This window comes from Podarcis cretensis, assembly GCF_951804945.1.
Source record: "Podarcis cretensis genome assembly, chromosome: 6".
NCBI classification, from domain to species: Eukaryota; Metazoa; Chordata; class Lepidosauria; order Squamata; family Lacertidae; genus Podarcis; species Podarcis cretensis.
In genome coordinates this window covers 82,370,651-82,393,248 of record NC_137175.1, presented here as the reverse complement: position 1 = coordinate 82,393,248, position 22,598 = coordinate 82,370,651, and the positions used below count along the sequence as shown (strand labels likewise).

Genomic DNA, 22,598 nt, shown 5'->3' with positions numbered 1-22,598 from the left:
ACATGCTTTTTAAACTTTAGATGTTAAGAAGGGAGAAGGGCTGCCATTCACTGTAGAAAAGGATTGCACGGTGAACCTTTTTTCAATCTGATGGTTGCATTCCCTAATAAGCAATCTTAGCTTGTAGACAAAGTGATCAAGAACAAAGACAGTTGCCAAACAAAAACAAGTGTAGATTACTTATCATAGATGCAGTGAGAGAAACTGCAGGGATCTAAATTTTAAATACACTGCATACAGAAGAAACAATGATGTTTCTGGTCTTAACACCATGAGATCCCCACAAAATTCTCTCTTCACTCACTTTGCTACCCTCTGGTGAAGCTCTAGGAGCAAAACTGCTTTCTCGTTGTTGGCTTCTGCTTTCAGTCAGTAATATGAAGTTTGTATACTCCATGCCAGGCCTATATCTCCATCACAGTCACTGACTTTAGCATGAGAAGGACCACACTATCTAAGCAACTTTTACAAGTTACCAATGAAATGTGGGAATGCTTGCAGAAAAGCAGTTCTGCAACAGCAAGACTAAAGAGCTAATGTGAATTTGGCCTTGATCAAGGAGGCAATAAGTTTACTCAGAAAGAAAAAAAGATCACAATGACCATTTTCCGTCGTAGACATTGTAAAGCAAATGGAGGACTCTGGCACCAAGTGATGTATCTCTTTAAGCATACTCTTAAAATGGTTTTAAAAATCCAGTCATTATCACAATACCTTATAACGAAAATTAGCATACCTTGTAATGAAGAAGTAACCATCCGACAGACTTGATCTAGGCAATGGTGTAATTCCAAGAATGCAACAGCTTTGCTAGTTGCTTTCTTTAACTCCTGATCAACACCTTCTTCAGTCCCTGATATATTTGCTGCTACTTTCTGTGTCAATTAATATATTGGTTTTCAGAAAATGACAGACAATACAAACAATCTTATCCCTGAGAATACTGTCCCTTAGGGTTGCCTATCATACTGATTTTGAAAAACAAGTGGCCTTGGTTTTTCAAGAACTATGTAGGTCTTTTAAAGATCTTTGAAGATGCAACCTGTGTACAATAAGGCCCTCTTCACATATTACATTGTTAGTAAAAAAAGGACCCCTGACAGTTCAGTCGCGAATGACTCTGGGGTTGCAGCGCTCATCTCGCTTTAGTGGCCGAGGGAGCTGACGTTTGTCCGCAGACAGTTTTTCTGGGTCATGTGGCCAGCATGACTAAGCCGCTTCTGGCAAAACCAGAGCAGTGCACAGAAATGCCGTTTACCTTCCCCCTGGAGCGGTACCTATGTGTCTACTTGCACTTTTTTGGTGTGTTTTCGAACTGCTAGGTTGGCAGGAGCTGGGACTGAACAACGGGAGCTCACCCCGACGCAGGGATTCGAACCGCCAACCTTCCGATCGGCAAGCCAAGGCTCAGTGGTTTACACCACAGCGCCTCCCATGTCCCTACATATATATATATATATATATATATATATATATATATATATATATGGTAGCATCCAATTGTGTCCTTCCACTGACATGGGCCTCTTAGAAAATTTTGCTAAAGTGGAACAGGGAGGGAGGCATTTTTGTTTAATCATTATTGTTTTGCAGTTCCGCCTTCCCTATATGGCCCCTCACACTACCTCCCACACTGTTCCAATGAGATTTGAGATAGAGTGTGCATTTGGGACTGTGGATGGGGCGGGGCGGGGGGATTGGCAAGAAGCACCAGCCTCTCTGTTCCACTGAGAGAAGCCTCAAGTGGATCAAAGTGTCTTCCATCCGCAAAGTGAGACAGTTGGATACAACCCATAACGTGTAAATGGAGGAAGGAGAACTTCTGGCCTTCCATATATTGTTGGGCTACAGTTCCCACCATCCCTGACCATTGGTGATGCTGGTTGGGGCTGATGGCAGTTGGAATGCAGCAACATCTAGAGGCCCACAGGGTTTCCCATCCTTGATGTAAGCAAATCCTGGAAAACCCATTTATTGTTGTCTACATATTGGCATTGATTGGCTAAATATCTCTTCTGAGTGCCCAAACTTCAAGAATAACAGGAAACTGTTTAATTTCATTTGAATTTCACTGTAATATGTAAGCAACGTTATACTACTCTGGTAAGTCGAAAGTGAAAATTGAAACTAAGCAAGAGCTCCGTTTACCTTTTTACAACCAGCTATTATATTTTCAAGGATTTTAGCCAAATCCATAGCTTTAGTCTTTATTTGATTCTGAACCTGCAAAGAAAAGCGTTAAGGTGTTTTAAATTATATTCTAACTTAAATTTAAACCATAAACATAAACATAAAACAGTTTCTAACACAAGCTGAGATATGCAGAAACTTTGGCCTGGTTCATGAATAACAGCCTGTACAATGTTTGGGATGTAGCATAGTGGCTGGAGCCCATCCCCCTTTGTCACCCAACAAATGTAACATTCTAATATCAACAGGGAATGGGGAGAGAAGTATATATTGGGGCATTGCACATGTGGATAGCCACAAAGAAACCCTTTTCAGACTTTACAAAATTTGTGTAATGCAAGTGAAAATATAAAAGGTTGCCCCGACTACTGCACCACCATATGAAGAGGATCACAGCAGCCAGTGACCTCATTTGAAAATGCAATGCCATGGCAAACCATGGTTGTGCTAATGAGCAGGCTCTCAGATATGAGTCTGTGGCTGCTTTGTTCCTACTCCAGTTGTTCTGCTGCTGTGCTGCACTGTGCCTTGTGCACCATTTTAACCTGGGCTCTTGTGTTTCTCCTGTGGTTTACAGTTTGTGAATTGTATGGGAAAGGAAAACAATGAACTTGGGGTCAAACAACGTGCTTGGCGAAACCCATGGCTTAGCACAGGGCAGGAAACAAACAACCAAAGGAGGAGCAAAACGAAAGCCTGCATGATTGCTTGCTCACACTAAGCAATGGTTTGGCTTAGTGGTTTTTGTGTGTGTGCGAAATAGACACTTATGTATGAACAGACCATTGGTTTAGATGGCAAACTAACCGAGAACGGTTAGTTCCCAGAACGGATTAAGTTTGAGAACCAAGGTACCACTGTAGTAGCATTTTGCATCTTGGACAATTTATTTTGGAATATCAGCTGTAATAAGAAAAATGCTTCCTATTTTGCCACTTATGATTCCTTGTTAATTTTACAGCATAATTAAACAGAGAGTTTCCATGCCTTTAAGATTAACACTTTAGTTATCCCCTCTTAATGCTACAGTCTGTCTGCCAAGGCACCAAAGACCAATACAAAAAAAATGAAATATTGTTCACTACAGACAACATTCTGGTTTTGGTTTTGGTTTAATCTACTGCCCTTGTAGCAGACACACTGGTTTAAAGAAGCCAATAATTTAACCTTTAAGCAGTCAACAGTTTCATTATGCCATGTGTTTTAAGTGTTTCTGTGGTATGTGTAGCTGTGAGAAAAAGTGTAGTGCAAATGCTGATTATATATACACAAGTCTGTAATGAAAATCACCAGTTGCAAATATAAACAGTGTGAAGCTTAAAACTGCACTATTAAATTTGTGACATAGTACAAAATATGCTTCCCTCCTCCTAGTTTATAATTATCCCCACATCACCTCATTTTGTGGATACCATTTTAAGAGTTCATTCCACATTGCCCTAGATTTTTTCTGTATGCAGTTTAAAAGGTGTTCCAGTCCAGAGACCATTCCATCACAGATGTCTGGTATAAACTGCTTCTGAAAACAAGAAGAGATTTAAAAAAAAAATTAAGCCAGTTACAGTTTTTAGAAGTCTCATCATCTGAAAGGGCCACGGATTCCCCATCCCTACAGTGGTCTGTTGGTACTTTCTTTATCCATTGTGTTACGCCCACCCTATCAGGTCTTTTTATCCACAAATCTGCAAAACCATGGTTTGGCTTACTGTGACATGTGAACCAGACACCTCTGTCTCTGTCTCTCTTACCTTTGGGTTGCTTGCATCACTTTTATTTTCTGCAGAAAGATGTAGGTCTGAGCCAGTAAGTACCACCAAGTGTCCTGTGTATTTTGCCATTTGTTTCAACATCTGCATTATTTTCTTCTGTGCTTCTACTACTACTGAAGACAAATCTGAGCAACCACCCTGAGAAAACAAAAATACAGTTGTTGCATGCATCTTTATGATTCATTCCTATTCATATTGTGACAACAGTACAGTCATACCTCATGTTGCGAACGCTGCAGGTTACGTCTTTTCAGGTTGCGTCCCTCAGCGACCCGGAAATACTGGAAAGGGTTACTTCCGGGTTTCGCCACTCGCGCATGCGCAGACGCGCAAAATGACGTCACGTGCATGCGCAGACGCGAGTTGCGTTCTGTTCAGGTTGTGAACGGGACTCTGGAACGGATCCCGTTCGCAACCAGAGGTACTGCTGTATAGTCTTGTTCCAGCATCAGAAACACGACACCATAATATTTGCAATGAACTCTGATAAATACAGTTTTGGCCAATGCAGTCACACCTTGGTTTTCAAACAGCTTAGTACTCGAACATTTTGGCTCCCAAATGCCACAAACCTGGAAGTGACTGTTCAAGTTTGCGAACTAGTTTTGGAAGCCGAACATCCGACGGGGCTTCCGCGGGTTCCGATTGTCTGCAGGAGCTTCCTTTTGTTTCTGAACATTTAGGAAGTTGAACGGACTTCCAAAATGGATTCCATTCAACTTCCAAGGTACGACTGTACTTCCAGTTGTTCTCTTTCATTCCTAAAGGATGGCCATAACAAGAAAACTTACCCGCAAGAGCAATTGCAGATATGCTCCCAGGTGTTTTACACTCTCCCTTAGTTCAACATGAATCATTACAAATTCTTCATTTTTTTGAAAACTGTTCAGCCAGTGCTTGGTTAGAACAACAAGCTGTTCGAAAGCTGAACTAATCTTGATGCTGCAGGACTGAGCAGTATAGTTAACAGTGAAAACTGAAAAGATAGAAAGAAGACAAATTATTCTGGACTGAAGGAAATGTGCATTTGTAAATAAATTATATGAGGTTCAAAGCTAGAACTCAAAAAGGGGCTACTAACTCAGCAATAGAACTTACAGTTCTCTTGACTTTGTTCAGCTTGCTCATAAGCCTTTATCAAAGCAGAGACTCCAGCGTAAACATTAAACAATGTCACTAAAAGGCTTTGTGCTATGCTCTCTTCCTCTTCTGTAGTCTGTCCCAAGACATCCAAAGCTGAATCTATCAGTTCCTTACATATGCCAGGTAGAGATGATTGAGGTAGGTCTGAGCCCAGGCTGCCCAATTTATTTGCTGAGTCTGTGATGACAGAACAGTGTGATGAAGGCATACGTATAGTTAGACAAAATGGAAAACTGGACTTAATTGTGTTAGCTGAGAGTGAAGCATACAGGAAAAGGTTAACTTCCCTTACAGAAGTCAGGGGGTCTAGTCTAGAAATCAGTCTAGTTTTGACTGTACCTTCTAGAAGAGATTAACCCTTTCCTGTATGCTCTACTCCTCCATTGAGTGAGAATGAATAAGTTAGTATTCTGATGGATCTCTTACCCTACTTTTTAAAATACAGAGTGGAACTGTGACTAATAAGTAGAGCCCTTTTGAAAAAGCAGGTTTGCTGTTTGTAAATAATGATGATGATGATGATGATATTATAATAATAAATAATATAAAACTAAATATGACTTGAAAGAGAGCAAGATATATTTCTTTAATGAAATGATTTATATATCGCTCTTCATTAAAATTGATCCCAAAACAAGTTACAATATAAAAAGTAAGGACATATTTCAAGTAAAACCAGCTGTATAAAACTAACAAACGTAAGATCATCATTGCATACAGTAAACTGACAAATCAGCAAGGGCAGTTTGCCTACTCCACATCTGGTTTGACCAGAAGTGTAGGTAAATAAGTGTGCTTTCAAATGGCACCAAAAACTCACCAGTCAAATTTGTGAAGGGAGAGCATTCTGCAACCAGGGTGCCAATATTGAGAATGCCCTCTCACGTGTTGCTGCACACCTGGCAAAAATATATAAAAGAACACTATTCCCTATAAATATAGGAATGCTTTAAAAAACAACTAGTTTCTTAAGAAAAATCGCAAATACTAAAATGAATGCAACATTAAATATAGCTTTTGAAGGTTTCATGATTATAAGTGCATACACACCTGATAGGTATGAATTGTGCAGTCTCATCTTTACCTCAGACAAACATCCAGAAATTCTTTTGCTCCTCCTCAAACTTCTATCAAAATTGACCAACAATGGAAGGGGAGAAAACAAAGCAGGACAGGTGTTTTTAAACTTTTGTGGCTTCCACTAATTTTCTGAAACTCATGCATACATTTATTTACATCTGGTTTCTAGTGAGAAACGCTATTCGTTTATCTTGCCACTGCAGGATGCCACACAGCAACAGTTCAAAGGAAGCTGGAAACCATCCCTTTCTAATTATATTAATCTGGGCTTGTACTGGCTCCCCCAGCAGAAACCTTGGCTGCCCCAATGAAGGGGGTGGGGAAAGATCAGTCTTGGTGGGAGATTCTTCACAGGCATTTCTTGCTTTGTCCTGTTTTGCATGAGGAGGCTAAGAAGTTAAGCTTCCCATCATTAATACATTTCCAAAACATTAATTTTTTTGCAGGTGTAGATACTGAACTACCTATAAGCATCCCTAAAGGGTCATAATTCCTTTCCACTCACAATTTATATATACTTCTATCTATATATTTTTTGTAAAGAGGCAGAATCTAACATTAAATTCAAGCTAGAAATTATTTACCTCCTTGAAGAAATAGAAGAGATGGATGCATTTGAAAAATCAGGTTCCCATTCATCAGTGGGATCATAAAAAATCTCATCAGCTTTGTTAGTATTGTTCATCTGGAAAGGAAAGAAACCCATTTCATTAAAGGTGTTGGACAAGGGAAGGCCCAAAACCTTCATCAATCTGGAAAAAAGCTGCTAGCTCCAAAACAAAGTCTGTTGTGTGGGCAGCACAAGAAGAAAAAGATATTACCATCCCTTAACATCAGGATAGGAACTGAAGTTTGGACCAGAAGGGGGGAGTTCTCCAATCTTCTCTCTCTCTCTCTCTCTCTCTCTCTCTCTCTCTCTCTCTCTTTCTCTCTCTCTCCACTACACCCCTGATCCTTTGGCTAAATCCTCATCAGCTAGGCTTTCCTGCAAACACCTTCTTTCTCCATGCTTCACTGCACTACCCTTTCTAAACATTTCCCCTCCAGATCTCTTTCTCTGTTTGCTCCTCCAGCATCTCCTCCCTTGCCTCTGTCACTCTCCAAATCCCCAGCTTGAGGTCACTGACTTCTGCCCTTCCCTACAGCCATAGGCTGTTCTGTGAAGTGTCAAAACCAAACCCTTCACTGGGTTCCAGGGACACTGACACCAATTCTGAGTCAGCAGCCTTTGGCAACATGGACAGGTACTTATATTGGATGCAGTGTCTTTTAAATCAGATTTACTCGGGCAAATTTTAAAACTGCCTCTTTCTCATAAAAGCAATATTTTAGGAAGCAAATAATGTTTTATTCCCAAACAAACCTCATAGACTTCTTTCATTGCAGCCAATTTATCTTCAAATTTTTCCAAACTCCAGAATGTTGCAACACCAAGCCTGATGTTACGGACTTGAACTTGAAGGGTTTTTTTATTATCCATTGCATCATGCCTGATGGAATAAAAAATCAATTTACTCCCAGAACATGAAGTATCTGTAATTACTGGATGTGTCCCTTGATTACCATTATCTTTCTGTGGTGTTGGGGTATTTTACACACAGATTACAAGACAAAACACCTTACAAATAGGTGCTTGATTTTGGAATGAAAAAGTCTGCAACTAGCCAGGAACATTATGTTAGCCTTTTCAGAAAAAAACACGAGTACAGGAAATCTCACTGAATTTTCACTAAACCCTTGTCCTTCCAGAATCACATTTTCCCCTCTTTTTTCCTTTTCTTTTTTAAGAACTATACATTCTTATCAGAAATGCTATACTTGATTATTCAAAGGAAGTCATCAAATCACAGAACATAAAAGGCATATGCAGCACCACTTCTAATATTTTAGTTAAAATACTTACCTACAAAAAACTGTGTGTTTCTCTAATTTACTGCTAATAGTGTTGGCCTCCTTGATCATCATGGACAGCTTCAAAGAATTCCAGTTTGGCTCTGCTAAATATATATTTTTCAAAGAAAAAGATAATGGACTTTTCCTGTAATTACTAGTTAATAATTATGCAATCAGTCATTGAACTGGTAATCCCTGAAATTCTTTTTAAATTCCATACAGGACAGGACAGGACAGGACAGGATGACTTTTGTATCTATGAGGAATGCACAAAAACATTTAGGCTATTGTCCACCCGTACTGTATAATTTCATACTGCTCCCTCCCAAGTCTGCTCTCATAACAGGTTTGGAAAGAAACTGAAAAGCAGTATATTCCAAAGATCCCAAGTGAATGGATAAGAAATGTGATGGGAGGTTTTGTGTGTTTTTTAAAAAGGGCAGCTCTCCAAGCTGAGATATGAAAACTAGGAGCCAAATGGTACCTTAAACCTAGTTTATGGGTGCAACAAGGGAAGGTCTAGGTGTACATTTCTATAACAAGAATACAAAGCTGAAAAAGAATGAACTGCAGCTAAAATATTTCGTTCATTTTTCACATGGTCTAGTCCTTCCCCTGCTCACCCCCCTAATATTCTTAAGATGGTTTCTTCTCTAGTCTTCAGAGAGTACAGTGGTGCCCCGCAAGACGAACGCCTCGCAAGACGGAAAACCCGCTAGACGAAGAGCCTCACGGAACGGATTAATTTCGTCTTGCGAGGCACCACTGTAGCTGGAAGTGGGGAGGCAGAAAAAGGTCCTCCTTTCCTTCTACTCTGCAGTTTTACTCTGAAATCTTAGGCACTGTACTGCGCCCAGAGCTCAGAAATTGCTAGCGCTAATGAAATTCCCTGTCACAAAATGCACCTAGAACACTGGGAGTTTCGAACACTGCAAGCAAATATATAAACCCTTAAAAAACCAGTATGCCCTCTCTCCCTAGTTGCAAGGAGAAGATATATTTTCAACACAGAGATGAAGAGGGCCTTCCTGGATTCCTATTGAAAGAAAAGTCTTTATATAGACACTCTTACGTTAGTTTGTGGTTAACCACCATACAGGTAGCTGTATATAATAATGTAACCATACCTTTATTTCTGTTTCCATGAGTCTGCTGAAGCATTGCCACTTCCTGAGCAATTTTCTGCTTCTCGGCTTCTAGAGCTTCTAGAATCTTGGCACGACGAATGACATGATCTTCTAAAACCTACCACAAAGCAAGGGATTATGAGATTTTTCAGCAAAAGCTGCACAGCTTCTGAGACGGAAGGGGTGTTATTTAATACCATACAAATAATATTCTGTTCAGGCTACTGATCCTAAATGAAATAAATTCTATTAGTTACCTTGCCTTATCCATTACCCTCAAAACATATACAGTACACAAAGATAGTCGTGAAACAATGCTCCTTCCATTTAGGCTTGAGGGGAAAGCACAAACTTATAAAACTGATTTTAGAAAACAACTAATTAAAACTAGGATGATTTTTATCTAAGGCACGGAACCTCTAAGTACCAGCTGCTGGGGGCAAAATGACAATTACAAGGGATGGCCATCACTTTTATGCCATGCTTACAACTTTCCAGAGGTATAGCCAACTATGATCCGATTCAGCAAATCCAGATCTTTTTTTTTCTTTTCTTTTTAAAGTTATGTAAAAGTGACTCAGACCAAACTTGCAACTATTAATCCTCAGCTAAGTTAATATTCCATTCACAGGGACAGATATGTCATTTTCTTTAATCTTCACATTTGCCAAGCACAATTTTAAAAAGAGGTTTTCGTTTCCTTCCAATATGATTGCAAATATTTTACATTGCAAAGAGTGATTACACAACACAGCTTCGAGGGATGCCTTCCATTGCTGTAACAGGCACATCAGCAGAGCACCCAAAGTTATATAAACTATCATTTCCCAAATATCAGTCGATCTCATGAAAGGGTAGAGCTAGAGGGCGCCTGTGACATAGTTTCTTGGAGTTATGCTGCATACAATGTATAGATTCAGAGAAGCAATACTAGATCATGGTACACTGTCCAATTGATAAGACAAGATGCTTAGTTTTATGTTTCGTTTTTAAAATTTACCTCCCTGGCAGCCAATGTCTCCATTTCCAAGCGTTTCTTGTTTATGTGTACCTCTAGCTCAAGGCCCCGTTTTGCTTGCTCCAGCTCTTGAATTTTGTTTACAGCTATTTTATTATTCATTTCCTGCAGTTGTTTCCTCCGGGATTCTTCTTCCTAAGAAAACAAAAGAATTAATAATATGTGCCAATAACAAAAAATATGCTTGACCCAAGCAAAACCATTGCCCCAGAATAAGCAATATTCTTTACTTGCTCACACAAACACACACACACACACACACACATTTCACAAAAATCTTGGAGGTAAGCTCTTTCATTTTTTCTTTCACTCTATTTTCTTCAGCTTTCCATACATTCCTGGACCACCTCCAGACAAGGTTGTGGCAGTGCTTTGGGTATACTCAGAGACAATTCAAACACGCAGAAACAATTTGTTCTAAAGCTGAGCTGAAACTGAGGACTGAGTATGCTCATCCTTTTTCAGAAGCCAGCATCTAATCTGAACACTCTGATGCTATATATTACAGTGGGGAAGAGGTTTAGAAAGATGAGGAAGAAGAAAGATATATTTTTCCTTCCTGAAGATACTATATTTATAGGTTTTATATGTTGGAAGCCACCTTGGGAGAGCCTGGCCCTAAAAGATGACCTAAAAATAAGCCAAATGCATACATACATGCATACATATATGTGGTATAGGATAGTGTTGGAAACCAAGATCCCATAATATTCACAGTTGAGTTGCTGTCATTAGGAAATGAAATTAGCTGGTAGGAACACATAACAGCCAGATTGTGTCAATTGTTTCAGTTAGAGCCAGTATGGTGTAGTGGTTAAGAGTGGTGGACTCGTAATCTGGTGAACCGGGTTCGATTTCCCGCTCCTCCACATGCAGCTGCTGGGTGACCTTGGGCTAATCACAGTTCTCTGAAGTCTCTCAGCCCCACTCACCTCACAGAGTGTTTGTTGTGGGGGAGAAAGGGAAAGGAGATTGTTAGCCGCTTTGAGACTCCTTAGGGTAGTGATAAAGTGGGATATCAAATCCAAACTCCTCTTCTTTTTCTTAGGGGCAGCTCAGTTTGAGGAGCATGAGACTCTTAATCTTCCAACTCTACAATTCTATGATTCTAAAGGGGTTTTAATAAAAAAAAAACCTAGGTGCCATTCTCTAACAGCCCAATTCACAACCAGTTATAGTAAACTACTAGAATGTAAGTGGATTTCACTCCATTAGCCTCCAGCTTCAGGACAGAGAGGTGATGTACCATGAAAAGCTGTCCTGTGCATATTTATTTATTCCTTCCCATCCTCAAGGAAGTCTCTAATGCAGACTGTCTGTGTAAGCAGGGATACACATTTGAATATATATCCTCATCTAGACAGCAGTGTACATGCAGGCCTCTTGAACGGAGCGGTTACATCTTTTGATGCAGATAGCAATGTAACCCTATCTTCCCCATTCAGTGTCACTTTCTATGGGATCAAGTGTATTTACAGTACTTATTAATGACTCACCAGCTGTGCTTCTAATGATTTTATCTGGCTCTCATAAATTTTCTGCTGAGAACTAAGTTCCTCTTGGGCCATTTCTTTTGCGATTTGGATACTTTGCATCATTTCTTCCTTAGCTTTCAGACGTGCTTCTTCTATTTCTGATTCAAGTCTACAGGGTGTTTTAAAAACCAAGTTAACTTATATATATCCAACTAGCTATGGCTGTTGTATAGCATTTTTTTAACACAAAAGAAAAGTAGTACAGAAACACACTAGTTATCCCAAATCATTAATACCACTATCCTTTATATCTCTACCCAGAAGTAAGACCCAGTGAGTTCAATGGGCTTATTCTGAGGTAAGAGGGTGAAGGATTGCAGTTTAGATACTCTTTCCAAACCCCAAACATATACACACCAAAAAGTAGGAGCTTCAATCATCTTAATATGCTGTGCAGGACCTTTAAACAATCCTTTTGCCTACATTACAGTATAAATGCAAGTCTGAAACTTACTACTTTTCCAAAAGTGAAGAGATTAGTTTTTCAAATTTCAAAGTAATTTTTTTCTGCTATTAGGAGACCCATTTGTTCCAAAGATAACATGACGGAAGGCTATATGGTAATGTACGTAACTCGTCTTGCCACTCATCGCTTTGCTATATTCCTGTTAGCACCATAACAAAATTTAATGCTAATTTTTGCTTGAACACCAATGAAACTTACCATATCAGCTCTAAGAGTGGGCTCTAAGTTGTCTAAACTTAAGCTTTTAGTGGCAACAGGATTTCTAGATGTTAATGGGAATTCCGCAAGACACCTTTCTTACATAGAAAGTGAATGTTTGTTCATTTTAGTATCTCCAACCTATACAAAAATCAAAGTTCTAAAAACTAGGGTGCAACATTCATGTCACACACAAGAAGGAATACACATTTACCATTTAAGTCAGAATTTCTACTAGTACTCACTGAGCCCTTTGTGAAGCCAGCAATTCATTCTTCGCAAATTCAAAGCCACTTGGACTGTCCTCAGGAGGGGAAGTGCCACAAGAAAGACTTTTGACTTTCTGAACTTCTACTGGATGATTAAACCGAAAATAGTGGTCTCCTCCAAGAATGACACGGTCACCCTAAAAAACCCAAGATATATGTTTGATGCATGTTAAAAATGAATTTTGTGTGTGTGCTTGTATGCAAGCGCTTCTGCACATGAGTGACATCTAATAATATCATGCTTTGTCATTCAAAATCTACACTAAACCAGCATATGACACATGAATTTAAACTTCTGTCCCAATTTGACATTCAAATAAATCTGTTCCAACCAACTCACGTGATGGAGAAATGTAGGGCTTGAAATGCATTTTCCATTAACGTATGTATTCGCTCCTTCTAGTGGAATAATACTCACAACACCATCCATGTTTTTGATAATACTACAAATAAGAAATATGTTATTATCAGTAAAGCTTCAAGCAAAGAAAAGTGTGACAAATCACTTTGGGATACACACGTATACCAGGAATCAAACAGTTGATTCCTACCCCAATTGAATTTTTGATCCCTTTGCCACATCATATCCTACTTTGGAAACAAGCTTGTGTTTCAAAGGCATTCCACATGAGAAACTGCTGCCAAGGGCGGGGGAGAGGAGAGAGGAAGAAGAAGTTTTAACTTCTTTGCATTCACGTAACTAGTTTCTTTGGATCACAGCTTCATTCGTGCTTCAGCACAGTAGCCAATATGTTTGAAAACAAATAGGATTTTAAAAAACGATTATGCTGAATTACAAATATAACATGAGAGCACAAGAGAAATTATGCTGCATCAGACTTATATGAGTAGGGATGAGAAGGAGGTGTTTTTCACCTCCATCTAGTGCAGCATCCCGTTTCCTACAGCTGGCAACTAAATGCTTGTGAAAAATCCGTAAGCCCTCGTCCATTGCTGCTCGCCAGCAATTGGTATTGAAGGGCACACTGCCTCTTAATATGGAAGTTTCCTATAGCCTTGACTAGTAGCAATTGATAAACTTATCCCTCCATGAACCTGTCTAATGACCATCCTTATCTGTCAACCTAAACACACAATGTCTGCCCCATTTACTTTCAGTTAAATTTGTTTTAGCCTGGATTATAAATCTACACAAGCTAATGCACCTATTTATTTTAGTGGAGCTGCATATTAACCAGAGGAATTGTGCAGAGCAAAAGACCCATTTATCATTATTTGTTAATTTAAGAGAAACACCTACCAATGGTCGTCGGCAATCAGGACACCAGAAAGCTGAATATCATGACGTGAATTTGGCTTGCATTTCCCAACTGTTGTTTGTCCTTCCTTGATCATGTATAGCAACATCTCAGAGAGCTGGGGATCTTCATTGAGATTGACTAAATTAGGCAAACTATTGTCAACCTTGAATGTAATGCCAGCTTTCTAAAATAAAAGATTCAGAACATTACCTATTGCATGCAAATGAAAGCAAATTTTTGTTCATTTGCTGTTGTAGGAATATGATGCAGATAAGGAAGAAGAATGACACTTGGGAAAACTATTATTTTGCATCCACAATTGAATTTACTTGAAAAATGGTACCTGTAACTCCATTGTTTCCTCAAATTTCTTTTTTTCTGCTTGTTCAAGTTTTTCTTTCCAGGCCCTTTATTTATCAGAGGAAATAAAATGGCGGTTCAGCTTATTATCATTTCGCCAATGTAATTATAAGGCTAACAAAAGGGATACATAATCTAGAGAAGAATTGAGTTATCACTGAATAATATTTATATCCTTACATACTATTGGAAACAAAGTTTAAGCAATTAAAATAACCATCATTATATTTGCATAACAGGAAATTTACTAAGATCACTGGAAATATATAAGAGGAGTCTTAAATCAACAATTGCTTAGGTGAATGTTAAAACTATCAATTTGAGATAAAGTCTGGCCCCAACATTGCTTTTATTATTACCGTATTTTTGGCTCTATAGGACACACCCTACCATAAGATGCACTTAGTTTTTAGAGGAGGAAAACAAGAAAAAATATATTCTGAATCAAATGTTGTTGAAGAGGCTTTGCACGGCTATCGCTGAAGCCAGAACAGCAAGAGGGATTGCTGCGCAGCAATCCCTCTTGCTGTTCTGGCTTCAGCGATAGCTGCACAGCCTGCATTCGCTCCATAAGACGCACACACATTTCCCCTTATTTTTTAGGAGGGGAAAAGTGTGTCTTATAGAGCAAAAAATACAGTTTTTATTTATTTAATTAGTTATTATTTATGTGCAATCTTTATGCAATAATGCACAATTAACTGTATAGATTATATTTCAATAGTAAAAAAAAATAAATAGAGGGGAACCTTCCTTTAGCAGTCTGTATTTTTGAGAAGACATCAAGTACTAGTACCTTTGCATCTCTGCCATCTCCCTCTCTTGCTGGTATAGCTTCACTCTTAAAGATGTTATTTCTTGCACATAAAGCTTTTGTTTTTCAGGGTCAACATTCTGAGCATTTTTCTGAGCCAATTTCAGTTTCTCAATTTCAGCTTTCAATTCTACATTTAACAAGAGAGTTCAGCAGCTAGTCAAAATGGCATTTCTTTTATTAGCAAATATTCTGGATTGGCATCTATGAGTCTCACAGTAACAAATGTTATATCTGCACAAGCATTTCAGCTTGCCAGGTGGAATGGATCTATTTTCCTCCCCCTCTCTGCTGTTCTGGGAGTTCTTCTGCCCTCCCCAGCCAATTTGGTGGAACACGGGGGGGGGGGGGCAAGACTCATTTTGCAAGTGGAAGTCCTTGTGCAGGGCTTCTGCTGACAGGGTTTTTTAGATGAATCCTACCCACAATGTTTGCAATTTAAGTTACCTGCATATTGAATAAATCCAAGTATTTGGTTTTTTAAAAAATGCAGTATATCAACTATACACCTAAAAATGTACAGTATGAATGTAAAAAAACACATATTTGCAAACATGTAACATACAGACGATGGGACGCGGGTGGTGCTGTGGGTTAAACCACAGAGCCTAGGACTTGCCGATCAGAAGGTCAGTGGTTCGAATCCCTGCAACGGGGTGAGCTCCCGTTGCTCGGTCCCTGCTCCTGCCAACCTAGCAGTTCGAAAGCACATCAAAGTGCAAGTAGATAAATAGATACCGCTCCAGCGGGAAGGTAAACGGCATTTCCGTGCGCTGCTCTGGTTCGCCAGAAGCGGCTTAGTCATGCTGGCCACATGACCTGGAAGCTGTACGCCAGCTCCCTCGGCCAATAAAGCGAGATGAGCGCCGCAACCCCAGAGTCGGTCACGACTGGACCTAACGGTCAGGGGTCCCTCTACCTTTACCTAACATACAGACACGCTTGTCAGAGAGCTGTGATTACCTCTGAGCTGTTTGAAAGTATTTCGCACTCCAGGCTACCAATAAGCACATTAGGTTCCTCTCTTTGATAGAAAGCCTATGGAGCAATGCACTGAGGCAATTTCATCACATTACCATTAAAATAATGATTCTTGCCATTTTTGTGGGTTTCAATTGCAAGCATTTGTCCATAAATTGATGCAGCTTTCTTTTGAATTACTTCCTCTTAGTAAGTGTATACTTTGTAAGAAATCTAGGAGCAACTTGGCATAGGGCTATTTCGGCAAGAAGCAAAATAGTTCTCTGGCTTACCTCGGATTAGTTTTGCATTTATGTCTTCGTTGACTTTGGCAATGTTGATTATGAAACAAGCTTGTTTAGCATATCGAAGGGTACTCAGCGTTTCTTCTATATTGCTTGCAGCAGGGCTAATTGTGGCAATCATAGCAGTTTTTGAGTTTCCACCAAGACTTTCCTTTAACAGCCTACATTTGAAAGAAAATAAAGGCACAATGATTTTCCCCAGTTTGGATTTATTTTAAGGCAATATTCTCTGAAGATACAATAAAGTACAGTACATGTTTTGAGCATTTTGCAGGATCCAATTCTTTATGTAGATTAGAATAAGGATGCCTAAGTTCTTCACCTGTGGAATCAGATCCAGGTCATTCACCTCTCTACCCAAATGGTTCCCTTCCTCCAAACAACATGTCACCATTCACCTTCCACTTTCCCTTGGACTCCTGCTAGCATTAGCGGAAAGGATGGACCAAAGGACTTTGGGACAACACCAATGGTTTTTTGCGGGGGGGGGGGGGGGGATCTTCTCATCAGTTGGAAAGCATAACTCATAAACTTACCATCCCTCCCAGCACTGGAACAGGCAGATACCCAGAGGTGTGTGCACCATTACAGAGGCCTCTTGACTAACTTTCCCCAAAGTGCTGAGAAAACTGTGTGGGGACTGCAGCAAAAGTCAAAAGTGGTGCACAACTGTTAGGTGTACTTCATTCAGTTTGGCCTGGGCTGTTTCCCAAAGACTTGTTCAGGAAACAGTGCAGCCCAGGCCAAAGAATGCATGCCTCAACCCACCACCCCTAGTGCTGAAGAAAGGAATGTTTTGGGGGGCCTTCAGAACTCAGAAGTCTAAGCACTAGCTGGCTTAAAAGCAGTGCCTTTCCCACCGATACAGTGGTGCCCCGCAAGACGAATGCTTCGCAAGACGGAAAACCCGCTAGACGAAAGGGTTTTCCGTTTTGGAGGTGCTTCGCAAAACGAATTTCCCTATGGGCTTGCTTCGCAAGACGAAATGTCTTGCGAGTTTTTCCGACTTTGTTTTCCTCCCCCCCCCCCCTTTTCTAAGCCGCTTAGCCGCTTATCTGCTTATCCACTAAGCCGCTAAAAGCCGCTAAGCCGCTAATAGCGCTAATAGCGCTAAGCCGTCAATGGGCTTGCTTCGCAAGACGAAAAAACCGCTAGACGAAGAGAATCGCGGAACGGATTCTTTTCGTCTTGCAAGGTACCACTGTATTAGCCAAAGGTGCTAGTGGAAATAGGCCCCCAATATTAAGGCATTATCCATTTTTTTCTTATAAGCAAGAATAACCAGTTGAGAGTAAAGTAAATGTACTCTACCAGCTGTAGTTTTATGCCCTCCGGGATCAATCAAAGTCACTTTGAAAATTAGCTCAGTTCCATTGTCAGGAAATAGAAAAGCAGGGAACCAAAATGAATGGGTGGAGAGGGGGAAGAGTGGTTTGATTAATGTGGGACATAACTGGATCTAATTCCATTTTTTACCATTAAAGGCTGTGTTTCTATGAAGATCTGTTTACTTTGATAATAATTCAGTGCCGCCAAGAAAGAAAGGATCACTACAAAAAATGAAGCTTTTTTTTAAAAAAAAATCTGTTATGGCACACAAAATATGTACATACCATGTAAGAACAGATTCACGATATGGAATGAACACCTTCCTCCTGCTCTGATTTTGCTCAGACAGTCCAGAAATAACTTTCCCCAGAGTTAACAGGGATTTATTTATACTCACACCTTCCTATATTGAGAAGGAGAGAAACAGTCAATAGCAACAACATATTATCTACTAGTTTTTCCTACAGGCGCCACAATATAGGTGCCTAAACCTAGTTACAGTATTGCACAAGGCAGAGGAATATCCACTTCTATTTGCCGTTCATTTCAGAGGCGTGGGACATCCCCATCATTTATATTCAATTCTGGACCACTTTTGCAATTAATTATTTTGATACCTGAGTGTATAGGGTGGTATACAAACTTAATAAATGATAAATTAATAAATAATTTGCCTAAATATAACTAAGGCATTCTACTAGCCACCTCACCATCTATATATTCCAGTACCCAAATCATTACCTGTATCTAACAATACTAATATTCCATGTCTTAAAGTGTGCACAGGCGGAAGATGCTTCATCAATCTAGTTCACACATTTGTTACAGGAAGAATAGTATTTTACAATCGGCTATATAAACAGGGGGCATATATATTGAAGTTGCAATCTGGCACATCTCTTGTTACAGCTTCCTGATACCAGTTCACGGTGTCACCTTTCCCAGCCACTGTATTCTCAGGAGCACCTACTGAAGAACCATAAACATAACTGGGGTCAGAACCTATGGCTCGTTGTCCTAGGAATATGGGCCCCAGGATGGCTGAACTGGCTCATAGTTGTTGTTTTTCTTGAATCTAATCTAGAAATGGGATAAAGTGGCAAGAAGCTGTGGGTGTAGAAAGGACTAGTAATGAGCTCGGGAGACTAGTAATCTGACACTGTATAAAACAACTTGTTAAGTGCTTCTTCTTTGTGTTTCAAGTTCAGTGCCATAATATTGCATGTTGTGTCGCAGTACGATTTGCTTGGCGTGGGGATTAACAAGGTGGCTCCGCTGGACAGTTGCCCAGTTTCTGAGAATATCAGGCCCGGCAGAGTACCTTATATACATTTTACCTTCAGTCTTTCTCCACTGGTTTGAGCTGTAGAACAGCGCTCACTGCCTGCAAGGTCTACCAGGTTCACACGACTGATAATTCTATGTTCGCGTTCCTCCTTTTCCACAATATCCGTCTAAAATAAAGAAATGACTACAATTGGACATGTTGGGAAGGGATACAGCTTGCGAGGAAGGGATATAGGTAAGTGGTAGGGTGTCTGCCTTCCATGCAAAAGGTCTCAGGTTCAGTCACTGGCATCTCCAGATAGGGCTGGGAGAAAGTCCTGCCTAAAACTCTGGAGCTGCTGCCAGTCAGTGTATACACTACTACTCTAGATGGACAAATGGTCAGTCACAGTATAAGGGAGTTTCCTATGCTCCTGTGCTATACCTGACTTGCAGCCTATGAGCAGTTTCAAAACAAAGCCAGAGATTATCATGAATATTTGTATCACCTAAAAAAAGAAACCTAGACAATCTCCTTCTTAACCTGCTCTAGTTCTCTAACATTTAAAACTTCATATAACAAGTTAGCAACCACATCGATAGGAAGTTAATGCTTTCATTATGTTTACAGTAGAAAACAAAAGTATAAAGAAAAACAGGGAGCATAGTGTGCAGCCACTCTGCCCACACATAAAATTACTTTACGAAAGATTAAACAACTTTTGTTGATGCTTGAATTAAGTCTCTCCACTTGCGCCAGGCGCCTTGAGATCCAAACCATTATTTCCCAGGTTTTATATCAATAAGTGAATTTTCTGCTCAACGTCAGCTGCATTATTGAACATTTTTTTAAAAAAAGAAAAAAGTTCCCCTTTATGCAAAAGGGAAGAGAGGGGGGTGAATAATTTTGTTGAATTTTTGATCTGCATTACAAAATGTTATAAAAAAAGTAAGTTTAAAAGCAAACCGAAATGCCCAGTACCTTTGTTTGTGTCATCACCAGGGTGAAAACAGAATGAGATCGAGAACTCTTGTCATTCATTCCTGTGGCAGCAGTAGCTCTGTGTTTATTTCCTAACTGGAGCCAATTCTGATAGAAAGAGAGGATGTGAAAATTTTGAGAAACCAGTTGTGAGCACCATGAGGTTTTCTTAAAATAAATAAATAAAATAAAATAAAATAAATGTTTCTAGAACAACTTGTGCTAACACACACAAAAGGCACTTATAGAATCATAGAACTGTGCAGTTAGAAGGGACCTTCAGGATCATCTAGTCCAACCCCCTACAATGCCAGAGTCTCAACCAAAGCATCCAACCTCTGCTTAAAAATGTCCAGTGAAAGAGAGTCCACATGATTTATCTAGATTTTCAAGCTGTCAATAAGTTAAAAAGCCAAAATGAAGTAGGGCATTGAAATATTAAAAATATACACATCATTTGAAATCCATCACTCATTTGCTGCTGCTAGTAGTAGTAGGGTCTTGCTATAAATAAAGCAAGTGGCTCCACCTCACTGCATAGCTCTTTCCTCCCCTACTGGGTTTCAGCTGTGCTCTGCTAGTCATGTATTTGGACTGTACACTCTAAGGTGCGGCATCCTACACACATCTCCCGCCAACTCATCCTGTGCAAAAATAAGGAACCCGTTGTGTAAAAACTTACACAAATAGAAAAAAGGGTTCTTTTTCTTTTTAAAAAATATTTTTTAAATTATTTTTCACAATTAAACATTATCTTCACATACCATAATAAACAGATGCAATAAAAGTAAAAATAAATAAATAAAAACAAAACATTTTCATACGATATTAAATCCATATTTTGGGATTCCTCAGATCCCTTGACTTCCCTCCATTCCCTCCCCCGGTTCTTTTATAATTTCTTATATAGTACATGTCTATAATTTTCTTATCCTTAAATATTTCCAATTTTAAACATTGTCCTTAATATTACAAGTGTTTTTTTCAAAAAAGGAAAAAACAAGGGTTCAAGCTAGTATACAAAGACACAATATATGACAAGCAAAGTACAAAGCAGCTGTAGCAAACATGACTGGAGCCCAGTGATCCCAGTTTCGAAGAGACAGCTAGCAGCTTCCCCAACTTGCACCCGATGTGGGACCTTGTTAACTTCACAGGCTGAAGAAGGAGTTTCTCTTTGAAACTGGGATCACCAGGCTCTAGTCCTGTTTGCTAGAGCAGCTCTGCCGCTTCCAAGAATTTCCTTGTGCTGGAGATAATGAAAATATATCATTAATTGTACTTATTTTGATAATTCTGAAGTACCGCTTGTATGTACCACATGTCTTGTAATAGCGGGTACATTGTGACGAACACATTCATTGTACTTTGCTTGCCATATATTGTGTCTTTGTATGCAGGCACCTGCATGTGGCTCTACTCCTGTTTTTTCCCAGCAGTATCTTGCATGTCAGGATCCTGGGAGATGGCAAGAAGCTAGATGCTTCCAGCACAGGTGTGGAAGGTCTTGCCTTGGAATACTTAAGATTTTCTGTAACACTACACACCTGACAGGAAGTCAGTGGGGAAGCAAGGGGCTATACTGTCCTTTATGGCACAACTCTGCACACTGCACTAAGTGTGAAGAAATGGCTAAATCACTACCCAAAAGCTTACCCAAGTCCTCATTATTTTGGAGTAGACATTTTTATCTGAGCTGCAACAGTTACCAACTATATTGGTAACATTGATTTTATGGCAGAATTGGTTGGTGGCTTTTCATTTTGTTTATATTTAAATGATACTTCTTTCATTAAGAGATATACATCAGACAATTAAACATACTATAAATTAAAACAAAAGTTTTTACAATTTCTCACAGGAACTCTGGAGAAATGGGTAAAAGGAGAAATTTTGATCCTGCAAGTAATTTTCTATCAGTACAAGGATCTACCACAAAGATTGCCAGTTCAACTATTTCAATACTTATTTGTGTGGAAGAATTCAATTACTGTATAATCTCTTATTTGCCATCACTGAAAACTAGAAATCAGTTTTTACATTTTACTTTGATACATACAACAACAACCTTACCTGAATATCCAAGTAAGAGCTAACAACATTCCTAGAAGAAAAATAATAATTTTTATCTCTTGTGAAGGGGAAAAAACCAAGTTCTACACATATAAACACAGACCCAGTCCTATAAACCATTCAGCTTAGAATTATTCATCAAGAAGCTTCAATGAAGCCTACAGATACCTCAGAAATTATGGATTTACCATACAATTCTAGCAGTATTATGGTCCAAATATGTACACCTGAAGGAATAAAAACCCACACTTTATTATAGGCTCAACAGAGTTTACAAGAGAATCAGTGATATATTTTGCTTGTGGTGGCGACACCTCCAGTACAATTGAGGTGATGTTACAGAATGTGAGAATGGTTAGCATTAGGACATTTGTAGTTACCCATCTGAAAGAAAAGGGCAAACTATATATTTGAGATTAATAGAAGACAGAAGTGGTGAATTGTTTGCATGGGGCAGATTAAGGACCCAAAAACTGAGTAAGAAAATGAAGGGGAAGGGGGGCTGAAGGAAGGCTGGAGGACAGGCAATGGAACAGAAACGAGCCTGAGAGGACGGTAG

The 22,598-nt window shown here is 39.4% G+C and overlaps 1 protein-coding gene and 1 long non-coding RNA gene across 4 annotated transcripts in view; one reads left to right on the top strand and one right to left on the bottom strand.

The window, feature by feature from the left end:
• Positions 1-22,598, bottom strand: part of KIF14 (kinesin family member 14) — a 32,720-nt gene that overhangs the window by 774 nt on the left and 9,348 nt on the right. The window contains exons 7-29 of one of the 3 annotated variants that reach the window (XM_079981032.1): positions 22,040-22,070; positions 19,967-20,074; positions 19,056-19,172; positions 18,003-18,121; positions 16,378-16,550; positions 15,107-15,254; positions 14,294-14,357; positions 13,950-14,134; positions 13,029-13,131; positions 12,665-12,825; positions 11,717-11,864; positions 10,203-10,355; positions 9,203-9,320; positions 8,086-8,179; positions 7,546-7,672; positions 6,767-6,867; positions 6,153-6,229; positions 5,058-5,279; positions 4,751-4,935; positions 3,939-4,097; positions 3,587-3,706; positions 2,149-2,223; positions 737-875 (exon numbers count right to left, since the gene is read on the bottom strand). In XM_079981032.1, coding sequence (XP_079837158.1) covers positions 737-875; positions 2,149-2,223; positions 3,587-3,706; positions 3,939-4,097; positions 4,751-4,935; positions 5,058-5,279; positions 6,153-6,229; positions 6,767-6,867; positions 7,546-7,672; positions 8,086-8,179; positions 9,203-9,320; positions 10,203-10,355; positions 11,717-11,864; positions 12,665-12,825; positions 13,029-13,131; positions 13,950-14,134; positions 14,294-14,357; positions 15,107-15,254; positions 16,378-16,550; positions 18,003-18,121; positions 19,056-19,172; positions 19,967-20,074; positions 22,040-22,070 — 2,927 coding nt within the window. Of the gene's footprint in view, positions 1-736; positions 876-2,148; positions 2,224-3,586; positions 3,710-3,938; positions 4,098-4,750; positions 4,936-5,057; positions 5,280-6,152; positions 6,230-6,766; positions 6,868-7,545; positions 7,673-8,085; positions 8,180-9,202; positions 9,321-10,202; positions 10,356-11,716; positions 11,865-12,664; positions 12,826-13,028; positions 13,132-13,949; positions 14,135-14,293; positions 14,358-15,106; positions 15,255-16,377; positions 16,551-18,002; positions 18,122-19,055; positions 19,173-19,966; positions 20,075-22,039; positions 22,071-22,598 lie in introns of all 3 variants that reach the window. The other 2 variants (XM_079981033.1, XM_079981031.1) reach the window with 2 other exon arrangements.
• Positions 1-22,598, top strand: part of LOC307218945 — a 63,159-nt gene that overhangs the window by 40,019 nt on the left and 542 nt on the right. The window lies entirely within an intron of this gene.